At 38.0% G+C, this 16,625-nt stretch overlaps 1 protein-coding gene across 1 annotated transcript in view; it reads left to right on the top strand.

Moving 5' to 3' along the window:
- Window positions 1-7,073: 7,073 nt before the first annotated feature.
- SLC26A7 (solute carrier family 26 member 7) overlaps window positions 7,074-16,625 on the top strand; it is a 179,801-nt gene continuing 170,249 nt past the window's right edge. Inside the window, exon 1 of the mRNA XM_060035211.1 lies at window positions 7,074-7,266. Within this exon, the coding sequence (XP_059891194.1) occupies window positions 7,074-7,266 (193 nt within the window). The remainder of the gene's footprint in view (window positions 7,267-16,625) is intronic.

A 16,625-nucleotide genomic window follows, 5' to 3' on the forward strand; every position in this document is an offset into this window, starting at 1 on the left:
TGGCCTCATAGAATGAGTTTGGGAGTTTTCCTCCCTCTGCTATATTTTGGAAGAGTTTGAGAAGGATAGGTATTAGGTCTTCTCTAAATGTTTGATAGAATTCATCTGTGAATCCACCTGGTCCTGGAATTTTGTTTGTTGGAAGTTTTTTTTTTTTTTTTTTGCGGTACACGGGCCTCTCACTGTTGTGGCCTCTCCCGTTGCAGAGCACAGGCTCCGGATGCGCAGGCTCAGAGGCCATGGCTCACGGGCCCAGCTGCTCCACGGCATGGGGGATCTTCCTGGACCGAGGAACGAACCTGTGTCCCCTGCATCGGCAGGCGGACTCTCAACCACTGCGCCATCAGGGAAGCCCTGTTGGAAGATTTTTAATCACAGTTTCAATTTCATTACTTGTGATTGTTCTGTACACATATTTTATTTCTTCCTGGTTCAGTCCTGGAAGGTTATACCTTTCTAAGAATTTGTCCATTTCTTCCAGGTTGTCCATTTTATTGGCATTAGTTGCTTGTAATTGTCTCTTATGATGCTTTGTATTTCTGTGGTGTCCATTGTAACTTCTCTTTTTTCATTTCTAATTTTATTGATTTGAGTCCACTCCCTCTTTCTTGATGAGTCTGGCTAAAAGTGTATCAATTTTGTTTATCTTCTCAAAGAGCCAGGTTTTAGTTTTATTGATCTTTGCTATTGTTTTCTTTTTTTCTATTTAATTTATTTCTGCTCTGATCTTTATGATTTCTTTCCTTCTACTAATTTTGGGTTCTGTTAGTTCTTCTTTCTCTAGTTCCTTTAGGTGTAATGTTAGATTGTTTATTTGAGATTTTTCTTGTTTCTTGAGGTAGGATTGTATTGCTGTAAACTTCCCTGTTAAAACTGCTTTTACTGCATCCCATAGGTTTTGGATGGTTGTGTTTTCATTGACATTTGTCTCTAGGTATTTTTTGACTTACTCTTTGATTTCTTCAGTGATCTCTTTGCTCTTTAGTAGCATATTGTTTAGCCTCCATGTGTTTTTTTGACATTTTTTTTTCCTGTAATTTATTTCTAATCTTATAGTGTTGTGGTCAGAAAAGATGCTTGATTTGATTTCACTTTTCTTAAATTTACTGAGGCTTGATTTGTGACCCAAGAGGTGATCTATCCTGGAGAATGTTCAATGTACACTTGAGAAGAAAGAGTAATCTGCTGTTTTTGGATGGAATGTCCTATTAATATTGATTACATCTATATGGTCTATTGTGTCATTTAAAGCTTGTGTTTCCTTATTAATTTGCTGTCTGGATGATCTGTCCATTGGCATAAGTGAGGCGTTAAAATCCCCTGGTATTATTGTGTTACTGTCGAGTTCCCCTTTTATGGCTGTTAGCACTTGGCTTATGTATTGAGGTGCTCCTATGTTGGATGAAGAAATATTTATAACTGTTATATGTTCTTGGATTAATTCCTCAATCATTATATAGTGTCCTTCCTTGTCTCTTGTAACATTCTTTATTTTAAAGTCTATTTTACCTGATATGAGTATTGCTACTCCAGCTTTCTTTTGATTTGTTTGCATGGAATATATTTTTCCATCCCCTCACTTTCAGTCTGTATGTGTCTGTAGGTCTGAAATGGGTCTCTTGTAGACAGCATATATATGGGTCTTGTTTTTGTATCCATTCGGCCAGTCTGTGTCTTTTGTTTGGAGCATTTAATGCATTCACACTTTAGGTAATTATTGATATGTATGTTCCTATTACCATTTTCTTAATTGTTTTGGGTTTGTTTTTGTAGGTCCTTCTCTCCTCTTGTGTTTCTCACTTAGAGAAGTTCTTTTGGCATTTGTTGTAGAGCTGGTTTGGTGGTGCTGAATTCTTTTAGCTTTTGCTTGTCTGTAAAGCTTTTGATATCTCTGTAGAATCTGAATGAGATCCTTGCTGGGTAGAGTAATCTTGGTTGTAGGTTCTTCCTTTTCTTCACTTTAAATACATCATGCCACTCCCTTCTGGCTTGCAGAGTTTCTGCTGAGAAATCAGCTGATTACCTTTTGGGAGTTCCCTTGTATGTATTTTTTCATTTTTCCCTTGACTTTAGTTTTTGTCAATTTGATTACTATGTATCTTGGTGCATTTCTCCTTGGGTTTATGCTGCCTGGGACACTCTGCACTTCCTGGACTTGGGTGGCTATTTCGTTTCCCATGTTAGGGAAGTTTTCAACTATAATTCTCTTCAAATATTTTCTCGGGTCCTTTCTCTCTCTCCTCCTTCTGGGACCCCGATAATGTGAATGTTGGTGCATTTAATGTTGTCCCAGATGTCTCTTAGGCTGTCTTCATTTCTTTTCATTATTTTTTCTTTATTCTGTTCTGTAGCAGTTATTTCCACCATTCTGTCTTCCAGGTCACTTATCTGTTCTTTTGCCTCAGTTATTCTGCTATTGATTCCTTCTAATGTAGTTTTCATTTCAGTTATTGTATTGTTCATCTCTGTTTGTTCTTTAATTCTTCTAAGTCTTTGTTAAACATTTCTTGCATCTTCTCAATGCTTGCATCCATTCTTTTTCTGAGGTCCTGGATCATCTTCACTATCATGATTCTAAATTCTTTTTCTGGAAGTTTGCCTATCTCCACTTCATTTAATTGTTTTTCTGGGGTTTTATCTTGTTCCTTCATCTGTGACATAGTCCTCTGCCTTTTCATTTTTCCTATCTTTCTGTGATGGTGGTTTTCGTTCCACAGGCTTTGGGACTGTAGTTCTTCTTGCTTCTGCTGTCTGTCCTCTGGTCAACAGTGGGTATTTTAAATAGCAGATCTTCGCTAATTATTAATAGAAAAAAATGTTCTAACAATTAGAATGTCTGAAAATTGGAAAAAGCTATTTTTCTAAGCTTGTCAATTACAGTCATTAGAAGAATTAAAACATAGGTTGGATTCAGGGCTAGGCCAGCCTATATGACATTTTAAGCAAATTGTGAAAAAGGTACCATATCTACTGGATGAGTTAATTAAAGTTGCTCCCTCTGTGTTGATGTATTGCCATGTCAGTTACATGACTTAGTAGAACATGGATTCAGTTTCAGCTACTACTTACCTACTCAGATGGGAAACCTTTGCAACGTCCTCTTATTAGGAATGCTGTAGATCAACTTCCATAAGTAGGCTTGAGTTTGGAGTTAATGCCCTCCAATATTTATAAGTCTACCTTTCCAAGTGTAATGTGAATATAAATCACTGCTTTAGGTGTTCTGGTCTCCACATAGACCACATTCAAAGAAGCATAATGTCACAATAAAAAGTAACGTGAGAAGAATTTCAGTCTTTACTAGTGTTTCTCAAAAACTATTAAATGTGATCCAGTTTCTAGTGCACAACTTTTCTTAAAATGTTTTTCTTTAACATTTTTCTTCATTTGTGCCTGGCTCAGTTCTCTCTTTTTTCATAATTTCTCCAGAGCAATTTTCCTGTCACACACTAACCCTCTAAAACTCTCTCTGAAACTCCTGTCCATGAGGTTTTCTCTTTTTTGTCTCATCTCTTTCTTCTGCATTTATTCTAGTTTTTCCTCTCCACATTCTTCATATTCTATAATATAAGAGAAAGGAATCATGTTGAAAAAGATAGGATTTTCCTTATATTATGAAAGAATAGGGAGAGTTTGAGCAAGTAAAAAAAGAATCTTTCCTTATTTTTCCCACTACTATCTCTAACTCTCTTTCTATCTCTATCTATTTTCCTGATTCTTTAACAGCACAGTCTGGAAACTAGGCTGAGATAGATTAAATGATTCTTTGGTAATTTCAAGAGTAGGGACATTCATATGTTAATACTTACTGAGTAGATCCTATGTCTGCAGAACCTTCCATTAGATCCTGAGGAAAGAGGCAAAGCAAGTTATGTGAATAATCCCTACTCACACGGAATTTACAGTTTCATGAGCCAGACTGGTTAAAATCACATGCAATAAATTTCGAGGAAGAATATCAATAGACAGTGAAAATGACTATAGCTGTATACCCATGAATAGCCTGGTTACCTGGATCTTGGGTGTTCAGCAAGAACAGAACTGTGGGGAAGCCAGGGAAATTTTCATGGAAGAGGTAAGTATTGAGTAAATGTTTAGACAAGGAAAAAAACATGGAACTAGGGAAATTAGTATAGAGATAAACTGAAGAGTCAGTGTGCAGCAGACAGCAAGTATACTAACCTGCTAGAACACAGGGTCTAGGCAAGGTGGGAAGCCTTTATTCTCACTGGGACTACAACTCTCCATCCTTTGAGCGCCCATAACACTCATTGTGTGACTTGATTGTTAGTTTATCCTATTCTGCCTTTTTCTATTTCCTTCATTAAATAACCCCTAGAAAATAGACAATATCTTCCCCTCCCCCATCCTTCTATCGCATTTCCCACAGTCTAGCAAAATGTGATTCATCAATAAATAGTTGCTGATTTAAATAGAGTTGATATGTAGTTAGAGGAGGGATAGAGATGTGGAGAAAGGGTCACATGCTTGTGCTAATGAGTTTAAGTGTAGTATTGGAAATCACTGGAAGTTCTAACATGTCAGGGATGTGATCAAAATATTTTAGGAAAAAGAATTTTTCTGTTGTTCTACATGGGAGGTGGAAGATAAGTTCAACTTTTTATTTGCATAGGTGTTACCTGGACATTTGAGAAGAGATATCTTATATAGATGACATGTAGTACTGAACTTTAAGCTAATTTTAGCCATTGAAACTTTTGAATAAATACGTTTACTCTTGAATTTTATGGGCTAGGTAAAGTGCTCTAAGAGTATCGTGGGTGTGAATAAATTTTTTCACAAAGGATTTTTGGTATTGCTGGTTATAATCAATCAATCCTACTCTTGATACCATGCTTTGGAGTGAGATTTTGGCATGTTTTAAATAATGTCTAAGCACATGGAGTTGGAAGAAAACCTGGAGTTGTAATTCCAGATTTATATTTAACAAAATATTTTTAGGAAAGATTTACTGTAACTTTTAGGAGTTTTATCTCTTTTATTGAGAGACTACAGAACTATTTTATCAAACTAATTTCTTTTCCCTCCTGGTCTTAGGATGTTTTAGAGCAATTGCTGGCACTAATATGATTAGATATTTCTATATAGATTCATTTTCAATTCTAAAAATTCTATTCATGTGAATTCTTTGTTACTAACATTGAACACAGATTTTTTTTTTACATGATTGAAATTACACAAATCATAGCGGTTGATTGGTGATTTCAGTATTTAAGCTTTCAATTATTCTTCTCATTTTGTTAACATGGATTTGAATTTTTCACCTAGATATGTTTAGAAAAAAAACTTTACTCTTTATTTTGACTATAAACATAATAATACTCAGTTTATATACAGCTTCTGTATTTCTTTGTTTATGTAATGAGTAGAGTATATAAAACAAAGTTAGATTTCTATTTGTGAAGAAAAAGCAACATAGCGTCTCTATTAAAGGTGGATTTCCTTATCTGATGAGTCTACCTCTGACACCAGAAGAATAGGGCTAAAATACTACAACTGAGTCTCTGATGGGACTCCAAATCTAAATTAATGAAAGGTTCATAAATGTAACATATGTAAACAATTGGAAAAACACAAAGCAAATTCTATTCTGTACACATGAATAAAGTGTACATATATCACTACATATTTAGGATTCAATGGATTTATAAAAAGAGAGGTATTTTTGCACAGATAGAAAGCCTGTGATGTCATTTTGGGAAGACTGAAAGAGTAGATATTCACCTTAATTTAAAAACAATGGGAAAAAAGTACAGCAGGGAATCTTGGAGGTAGCCAAGGTGTCCAAGTACTTCGTTATTCTAAAGACTTCCAGAAAATGGATCTCTACTCTCTGGACAAATAGGCATTAAAAGGGCTCCAGCAAACTCTATACATGGTATTCTTTTCCTTAACTTCACAATTTTAGTTAATATATTGGCTTTTTGGTTTAATTCGAATGGCACAGCTCATAAATGCAGGCTTTTTATTCTGGGGGCTGGGCCTTACAATCATAAAATAAAGGTCTTTGACAGCCTGACTGTTCCATTATAAAATGTAACATCCTTTTTAAAATAGAGAAACCCCCCAAAAGTCATGTGAAAAGAGGCCAGAATCATAAAAAATATTGGGGACATTTCAAACAGTAGTATGAACCATATGTCATTCTTCAGAAATTTCAGTTACAAGAGCACGAGTGTGAGAATTATATAATTGGAAAAATAGAGAAAACTGAATGAAAAATTCAGAGACAGGAAATAACTGTTGCCACAAATAATTGTTCATTGTATGCATATTTTCTTAGCCCATGAAATGAAATTTCAGTTTGTTTATGAGAACTGGCTATTCTGTTCCCAGACTGGGCAGTGGCTGTCTGAATGTTTCTGTATGAATGAAAATCTCGTCTCCCAGGCAAAAAAAAAATAAAGACATTTAGCAATGCCTCTTACGTTTCTGAATGTTTTAGAACTGGTAGTTGTTTGATATATTGAAAATATACACTCCCCAAAGAAGTAAATCTAGATTCTCTGAACACATTTTGCATGGCAAACCTCTCTGGCAATTTTATGGTTTTGCATAGCTTGTAGGGAGAGACGGGAATAGCTAAATGCGTCCTAGGTTCATTAGCATAACCCTGCCCACTTCCAACACATGCCCAGAACTACCTCATTAGCTGCTGGGATTTAAGCCAAAGCATAAGACTACAGTGAATATAAGGGGAATTACTGGCAAGAGAACTCTACACCAACTTAACACTGAATCCATTACTTTTCCAAGATGAGAAAAATATTATACTAATAGGGACCATTTCTCCATCTCATTCAAATAAGAATTCAAGGTTTTAGTCTGTATCTTTCATCTAGCATAATTAGCTGTACCATAATAACACATACAGCCTGGCTGCATATATTTAAGTGCTGTCTCTCTCCCTCTTTCTTTTATTGATTTATTTTCTGGATTGCTTTGACATTGTAAACCACAGACGAGTTGGAGCCTGGCATTGAAAGGAGGTGTTCTGCAACGATTTTTTTTCTTGTTTAAAGAAGTTTACTTCTACAAGAGGTAATCTGAAAATGACAGGGGCAAAGAGAAAAAAGAAAAGTGTGCTCTGGAGCAAGATGCATATGCCCCATTGTGAAGACTTTAAACAGTGGTGTAGAAGGCGGCTACCTATTTTGGAATGGGCAACACATTATAATCTGAAAGAAAACTTGCTTCCAGACACTGTGTCTGGGATAATGCTGGCAGTTCAACAGGTGACACAAGGTAATGTACTGCATTTGATTTTCCTGTTTTATGCAGAATAGATACCACTTTGCTTTCTTGGAAGAGTATTGTGACCTAAGATCTACTAATGAAATGTATTTTAATTAACTTTGGGGGAATAAACACATTGAATATCTGTATACAAATGTTTTCCTAGTTGTCTTTTTTTTTTGCTATTTTTTGATACCTAATAAGCATCAAACCAAATTTTTAATGGCATTATATATTTGCAATGTTAAAATTCATACTATATGAGTAGAGATCAATAATTTCAGTAATTGTGGGAGAATGAGTTTTTATAGTTTGACCTTGCTGATACAGCTTTCTACTTAAGCTGAATCAAGCTATAAAATATCTCCTGGCTTGAACAAGTCATTTGTAAACCTAATTAGCAGCATACAATTACCTTTGTAGTCTTGAGAGTTGCTATAAGCAAGGAGCAGACCTTTCCGTACATAAAGGAGGCTCTTTGCCAAGATCATTATTGGCAAAGAAAATCCTGTGTGTCCTTAGAGCTTACGTTTTCACATGCCGATTTAATTCTGTATCACATTACATACTGTTTGTTTCTCAATACGAAATTTAAACTGTTGAGAAGTCTGATTTTAACTTTCCCAAAGCAGATTATAAATGATATTCTGGATTTAGATAGATGTTTCTCTTGGTGAAAGCTCTTAGGTAACTAGTGTGCATACAGTGTATGATCATGTATGTGTTTTTTGTGTGTGTATTTTCCTGAAAGGTATATTCATTGTATTTTTTAAAATTAATTCAGGTAATAATTTTCTACCTGTAGCAAGAAAAGGAACTGATGTTTTCAACCTTGAGAATTTGTAAAATATTCCTTGGCACAGATTCTGTAGATTTATGTTTTTTTGCAGTTTTACTACCTCCCTGGCTTGAACTATTATTCATACCATTAAATTATAAGCACTTTTCTAACTGAATTATTCTGTAGCTGGAACAAACTGGTTTATGTGTTTCTGTTTTTAGTATGATCAGGAACATCTGCACTGGTGGCTTTACTTTAAGATCCATAATACTATCATACTTTCTGGGATTCCATTTCCCTGAATAGTCTTCTATGATATTTTTAAATGACCATTTTGCCAAAAGCAAAGCATAGTAGTCTTTCATAAAAATGCAAAGTAAATAGCAGGTTAAGGCATTTTTTAGGATTGTATTTATTGAATTTTTAATTCGAAATGAAACACTACCATGGACTTTGAAACTAAGGTGATGAGCTTACAAGGACTTTTTCACCAGATAGTTTCAGTATATTTTATAAATTTATTTTGCTTTAATTTATTGTAAAGTGAAAGAAGAATATATTTCTAAAACTAAATATTTTTCATCTTTGTTAAATATCAGGTTAATAAGAAAATTTGGGGATATGATAAAGATACCTGTGATACATCATTAGCATTATCATTTATGTGTCTTTGGTAGTTAATTGTATGGCTTTTCCTTGGATATAAATATTGAGGGGTTTTGTTTTATGAGTCATGCATTTCACCGGTTATGAAGAAATATGTTACCAGCCCCCGACTGATGAGAAGCACAAAGCTTACTCAGCCCTTGTGTCTTGGAAGTTATGGATCTGGCTCTTGGTTCTCTTGGAAGGCTCCCAGTGATTGGGCAAGGAAGCTACACTGCTAGAAAGAACTTAAAGGTCTTTGTTGGTGTATGGACAGACTAATCCTTCTAAAAGTACTTTAAAAACAATTCTCTCAAACTTTCTCATGCTTACTCACTATGGGTAAATATCATAAGTTACCATTTGTTGTAAGGGGCATTGTTGTAAATCCCTTATATACATTATCTTACCCTATCACAACAAAATCCCAAATGATAGCAGTCCTCCATTTTCCACATGAGAAAGTGGAAGCTTAGACAAGTAAATAATTTTCCCTGGAATTCATGCCTGATAAGTGATAGAGTTAGGACTTGATTCCAAAGCTAACACTCAACATTTTATGCTTTATACTCTACACTGCCAAAATAACTAGACTTTTTCATAATACCAATGTTATTAGTAATAGAAGGCATTTCTTTGGAAAGGTGCAAACATCCTTTCCTTTAAATTGTCTTTGCATTTAGGTTTCACCCCTGTAGATTTCAGACTCAAAGGCAGAGTGACAAGGGAAATAACTACAGTAGAACATGGAGTAAGGAAGGCACTTAGATATCATTACCTGCTATTCATGTGAATACAGTATTGGCAATCATTATCAACTCAATTTCTTTAGGAAAAATTAGAAGAAAGAAGGGGTAAGTTTTGCTCTTGCATCATAATGCAAACAATAGAAACAAAGATCTGATTTTACTCTACCAGTCTTTGAAGCAGCTTTTCAGTTATTCAACATAGTTGAATTACATGAAATTGTTGAATTCAATGATTTTTAACCTACAAATACAAAAAATTATATAATTCAATCCAGTAGTTGTTTTTAATTCTTCTTTCTCTAGAAATGCATTTAAAATTAAGGTTAAAGGAAACTAACATTTGAGTCTTTTCTATATGTCAAATACCAAGGAGCCATTTTAACTTACTTTATTAAAGATTTCCTAGTTGTTAAATATAGACACTTGTCAGTCATCATCACAATTGATTCCTCTGTAGTATTTTCTGTGTTGACTGTAGCCTTTTTAAAACCATTTCTTCTCTTGGGTTTTAGACACTGCTCTTCTGTTTATATTCTGCTACCTCTCTGGCCTTCTCTTATTATGAGCCTTTGCAGATTTTGCTTCCTACTCTACCGACCCATTAAACACTAGTGTCCTGGAGACTCAAACACTGGGCCTTCTTCTCTGAAAATGAATGCCTTAGGCTATTTCATCTACATCAGAGGCTGTAAACACCTTAACTGTACTATTGAAACTTTCTTCTCAACCCGAGATCCACGTCTTCAACTATACAAACCTAGAATCTCCTAAAAGCACTTCAAAGGCAACGCTAGTCTTCTAAAAGAAACAAACTGAATGATGCCACCATCCTAACCAGAATTATAATAATAAATAATAATAACAGTAATTTTTAGACACAAAAGAACACGACATATATACAAAACTGAGGCTTATAGAGAATAAATAACTTGCTTAAAGTCACACAGTAAATGAGTTAGAAGAGATAGAATTTTAACCCAAGTGGTCTGGCTCCAGGGACTATGTTCTCACCTTTGTACCAGACTACCTCTCACAGAGTCTCAAGTTATTCTCAACTCTTCCCTCTCTTTTGCTATTCTACCATCTAGTGTACAATCAACCACCAGGTTCTGTTGTTTCTATTCCCTAAATATCTTTCCAAACTAGTAGTCTTACTTCATGTTCCCGGCTACTGCCCTAGTTCACTGACCTACTGAAATCATCATCTTGTGGGTCTTCATTCTCTACTCTATCTCCTCCTGCAGGCCATTCCATACTGTAGCTGGAATGATCATAAAAATCTAAACATCAATTCCCTGTTCATAATTCTTCAGTGACCCTCTGTTTCCTCTAGGATAAAAGCCCGATTCTTCAGAATAATCTATTAGATCATTAATAATCTGGGCCTCTTAATGCAAAGTTCTACTCAAAGAGATCTTTCCTCTGAGAATCCCTCCCAATCTCCTGGGAAAGATGTATGTTTTCTTACCTCCGACTCCCTTTGTACTTTTTACATATCTCTATGATAGGCCTTATCAGATTGCATTGTAATCTTTTGGTACAACTCTTTATGCACTGGTGGGTAAGCTTTGGAAAGAATGTCTTAATCTTTATATTTTTGCCGACTTGTACCTGGTGCATCGACATAGGTTTTCAGTAACATAGGTTTTCAGTAAATGTTTCTCCATATCATTAAATAAACAATTTAGCTCCTGAAGCCTCTGATTGTTCTATGGTAATATGCTGCCACTCTAGGAAAGGAATTAAATTTAAATTAATTCTTATGTCTTCAAAATAAATGTAATAAAGATATCGATAGTAAAATTCACATAAAAATGTGAGTAATTAATTTCTTCCAATTTCCCTTACTTCCCTGAATTTATAAACTTATAGCCCACCAGACAAATCTGGTAAAAGATTGGTCTGTGTTTCCTTCATCCCAGTGTTTTTCTCCAACATTAACCCATCTGTATAGTTCATATGAAAATCTAGGTGCCTGGCTTCTCTTGAAAAAGGGAAATACATGGCCATAAGAGGCCCATGTTCCCATGTGGTAAAAACCTGCTCGCTCCCCCTGTGGACAGGGCATGTGCTTTGTATTTTGCTACAGTTTCCACCATTCACACATCTGCTGCCACTCTTCCTCCTAGTATCCCTATTATCTGCCTATCCCTATGAGTGTCTGAATTTGTATCCCCTGACAAGACACTTTCTAACATGTTTTGTTGAAATGCCTTGAACTCATTCTTGAATAAAACCTTTAAAAGAGAATACGTAAGACTAGGCTCTTAACTTAAATCCACACAACTTTTAGGTCTGTGGACTTGCATGAATATATTCTAATATACTTCATTTCTTTTTTTTGTTTTTCTTTTGTTTTTAATTTTTTTTCTTTCTATGTTTTTTCTTTTTTTCTTTTTCAAAGAGCAGGCGCTGGGACCCACCGCAGGCAGGCGCACCCATCCGGGGAAGGCGAGGGGTTCTTCCCACGTGCTCTGGCACTCGCCACAGTGGCCACTGGGCTTGGGAGGGGCAGCAGCTGGGGGTTCCGGTATCCCAAGGCTCCCTCTCAGATAGCTAGAGAAGGCTTTCTCACCGACGGCGCGTCGTCCCCCACCCATCGTCTTCCCTTCGAGCCCACGGAGGCGCTCCATGAGACGCCAGTCCTTGACTGGGCGGAGGAGTGGGGCCTGCTGCAGTATGGGTAGGCACACGGCCCACAGGAGCGTTCACGGTCAGGGCCGGGGCATGACCTGTGCTGCTCTCAGTCTCGTCCAGCGGGCTCTTGAAGGGGGGAGCACGCCCGAGAAGCGTGACAGCCTCCCCTCTCGCAGGCCCTGGCCCACCACGATCACCCCCACGGCCCGCCTGCGACCCCCACAAAGGGGCACACGTGGCGTTCGCCCGGCCAGTCAGTCTCCCCAGGGCACACCGCAAGAGGACGACCACGACGAGGTGGCACCTAGCTCCACCGAGGGGTGGGGGACAGGCACGCCTCTCTTACCGTCTCGAACCCCCCAAGAGAGCTGCTCACGGGACACACCACCGTGGCAGGGACCAGAGGAGCGCGCTGGGAAAGGGAAATGACACCACCGCTCGGCCTCAGGCACCTGAGAGACGACCTGGAGCGCTCCAGGGTCACCACAGAGGGCCCGGAGAGGCACGCTCAGGCACCGACAGGGGCGCGCAGCGCGGGGCGGGACCCCCCGCCCCCGGGCGGGAACCCCCCCCCCACCCCCCACCTCAGGGAGAACCAATGGCGAGGCACACGCCAAGGAGGCAAAGCGAGAGTGTCTGCTGCGTCAGAGGACCACGGCTCCCCCGAGGCCTTGAGGCAGGGGGCGGGAGACTGAGGGTCAGGGCTGGAGGCCGCACCCCTCCCTTCCACACACCCCTCGACGGGGCTGGGGTGGGGGAGGCAAGGGGCAGGAACGTCTGTCCCTAGTGTGGCGTGGCTTAAGCCTGGCCAGGGAGAGCATGAATACTTCATTTCTTTATAATTCTATGTATTTTCTGTTACTTATGTTAAGAAAGTATTCTAGGAAGGGGTTCATAGGCTATACCAGACTGCTAAAGGAGTCCTCAAAGTAGATATTTACTCCCCGAAGTAAATAAATATGTGTATGTGTGCTCATTTCAAAGAAAAAACGAAAAGGAATTTTAGGACATTCTTTCACCATGTTCAAATATTTCTTAGAAATGCTTTGTGTTTTTTAAAATATTAAAAACATTTGGGAGCACTCAGTACTAACATCAGGTGAAAACCATTATAACTGGCATCTACCACAGTGTTCTTTAACTGACATCTTGTAGGACCTCACTACAGAATGTAGTTTGAAGGTGAACAAACATTCTAGAGAATGTCATTGACTTAAACATGTCACTAACATGGTTGGCAAGTTAAGCAGTATGACTCTAGAGTAGGTAGAGTTCACATTCTACCCTGAATGACCACTTGCAGGAAATATTTTCTTTTTTTTTCCAATCTGAAAAACTCAAGCATTGAGACAGGGTGGAGACCTAAAATGCATGACTTGCCATATAAGTATCTAATACACTGAGGAGGAATATGAGAATGTTTTGACTTGCATTCCAACGGATCACCTAGAATTTTTGTTGCCAAACCATGAAAATTTTATGCTGCCATAGGGTTGCCTGATGTTCAAACCACAGTGTTCTGAGCCACAGACAAAGGGTGTATGTTCCTTATAATTATGTAGAACTTGTGGCATTACTGGCACCAAAATGTGTGGAAGCGGATCTTCATTGCACTCCTGAGGGCAGCTTAGTGACACGTGGAACGATAAGTGGAAATTCCTGAAGCATACTGCACTTTGAAAATTAAAGGCTTATCTGAGAACTTTTCCCTGCATGGTCTCAGCCCTGAGGGTTAAGAATCCTAGCATTAGCTACATATCTCTAACCTAACACCCTTAATCACTATAAACATGTAGATTATAATGTAGAGAGATTATAATGATTTATTATATCTAGTAACTTTTCTCCAGGAACAATGCAGCCAAATATTGCTAAATAAATCTAAATTATACTTTCCCTGACCTCCATAAAAATGGACACAGGAGCTAGGAACACTCTGCTGGCTTTTCACTTCTCCATTTCCCCTCATCCCATGACACATGCTCTTACCCATAGCTCTAGGCTTCATTCAGCACTTCTGATTTCCTTTTTCTCATAAATGTAAATTAATGGTGATTTATATATTCAAAGGCTATTTATATATTTCTGCACTTAGAATAATACTCCCTATAATATTTAGACCTGTTCACATGGAAGAACCATGACCTTCCATTTTAGAGTGGTGAAAACTTGGGAAGGTTTGCAACAAACAGATGTGTAGTGGCTGTGAAGATAAGGTGTGTGACCTATATAGTAATAGACTTCTGTTTTTGCCAGCTAGGATCCATCCTTGCTTCTTTTAGTAATTATGCCTTGGATTTGTTTTGAGGAACAATCCCTCTTCCATTTTTGGTATACATGGTTCAGGTGAGATTCTAATTTTGGCTCTAGGATGATCAGAAAAATAAGTCTCCCTCAACCAGGATTCTCAACTTTGGGGCCCACTGGAACCACCTTGGTGCCTAAAAGAACATTGGTACCTAGGCCACGTGACAAACAATTAAATCAGCTTTCCTGGGAGTAGTTCCCAGACATGGAGGCATTGTGTTTCTTCTTTTATAAATTGTCCCAGATTCTAATGTGCATCAGTGTTGAGAGCTGCAACCAGACAGTTGTTGATCCAGGTGAAGACTTGTGGCTCGTCTTGATAATTAGCACAATTCCATACACCTGGCCAGGGACTGGTTCAATGGTGACAATTTCCCCCCTAGGCACGAGGGGGTTTACAACACAACAAAACAGTCATTTCCTATTTTAAAATGGTGATGGCAATACAAATGACCTGAAAGGTCCACTCACTTTGGATCCTAGGACATGTGTGGAACCTTTCAGAAAGAAAGGAAAAGACATCTTCCTTTGTGCTGAGACTACTAACAGTCAGGATGATGTGCCTCTACAACTTCCCTGGGCCTCCAAAGCCTGAAAATGAAGGCAACCCAGAAAAGGGCGTAGCAGAGAGAAACTGAGTACTGATGATAGCTAGTACACTTCTGACTTTTCACTTGCATGTGCAAACACTTTTTTGGTTGTTGTTAATTAGGTTTAAGTTGGATTACTTCTAATCACCTTAACTACACATTTGAGGGTTATTGCAATTTAAATGTGTTACACAAATTGTCTCTAATTTTATAAAACCCAGCAAGATAGATATTTCATACTTTACAGTTCTTTTCATGAGAAGAGGAGTCTGAAGTTGAGAACACTGGGTGACTTGCCCTCAATTCTAGTACTGCTAAGAGGGATTGAAATGTAAATCTGCTGGGCTCCATCTTTCATCCCTCACTGCTCTCTGTTCTCCAGTTTGCTTTGTGTATAACAGACATAACCTGAGTGGGACTGGGAATGAACTGAGCAGCACACTGCACAACAGCCCCTCAGGCTGCCCCATCACATGATGACATGTCACCTTCCTTGATAAAATAAAACCCAGAGATTCTGGTTGAGAGGGGAAGAGGGCTGTGCCAGTGGGAAGAAGTACCTATACCAGAGCTCCTGTTCTTTCCCTTGAGAGCCTCTCATACCCCCTGCTACACTACCTTAGGGTGTGGGAGGAAGGATAGATCTGCTTTAATACTGGCCTGAGCATCAACGGACAATAGCTTTTACCATGTGGCAGAGGTGACACAGGATAAAATGTCTGTATGAGAGTTTACTAAAAGTTAGGGAGAAATAAAAGGGGAAAATAGTCCTTATCCTCTATTCTTTATTATACTGAAAGTCACCCCCATCTATTCAGTTGTCTATGCCAGAAGTCTAGTGGGGATCTTTACTGCCTTTTCCCCCTTCAGCCATATTCAGTTATTCAAGTTTTATAAATTCTTTCCTTTTAATGTCTCTCTAATGTATCTGAATGCCCATTGTCCTTGTGGCAACCTCCCTGGTAATAGTAGATATTACATTTGCTAAATGCTTAAAATGTGCCACAAAATGTGCTAAACATTCACTGCGTGCTATATCATTGAATCTTCATAATAACCCAAGAGTTTGATATTACTTATATTTTACAGATGAAGGAAGGCTGATTAGTTTGCTTGTATTGCAAGGTAATACAGTTTCTATAAATCATAGGAAGTGTTTAAATGTGTGTCTTTCTAAATCTTGAGTCCGTGCTCCTATCTTAATAAAAAGTCACCATTATTCAGTTCTTGCCAGTTAGAATGTCTTCTCATTTATAATTTTGTCCCTCTATTATCTATTATCAAACTGCACAAAATAATTAAGTTATACAGTGGGTATCTTTGTTTTAAATTCCTTCAGCTGTGCCATTGCAAATGGCTTTTTAATTTGCTATTTTACTCTTCATAGCATCCTTGTTTCACACCATCTCACTGGCCTCTCTCACTTTCCCTTCTCATACCTTCTCATCCCTTCCGTCTTGGCTCCCTGGAACTCCAAATACTTCCCTGGAACTGAAACTGCAGGTGCATTTTTATTGGCTTGTATAATGTTGGGAGCCAATGTATAAATATTAGAAGACTTCATTTTAAAATTGAGAGTTTTTTTCCCTCATTTAAATCTAATCATCTAACAGCAAAGGGCTAATATTCCTGAATGGAAACAAGAGGCTGAAGTTGACC

This window comes from Delphinus delphis, chromosome 17 (genome assembly GCF_949987515.2).
Source record: "Delphinus delphis chromosome 17, mDelDel1.2, whole genome shotgun sequence".
Lineage (NCBI taxonomy): Eukaryota > Metazoa > Chordata > Mammalia > Artiodactyla > Delphinidae > Delphinus > Delphinus delphis.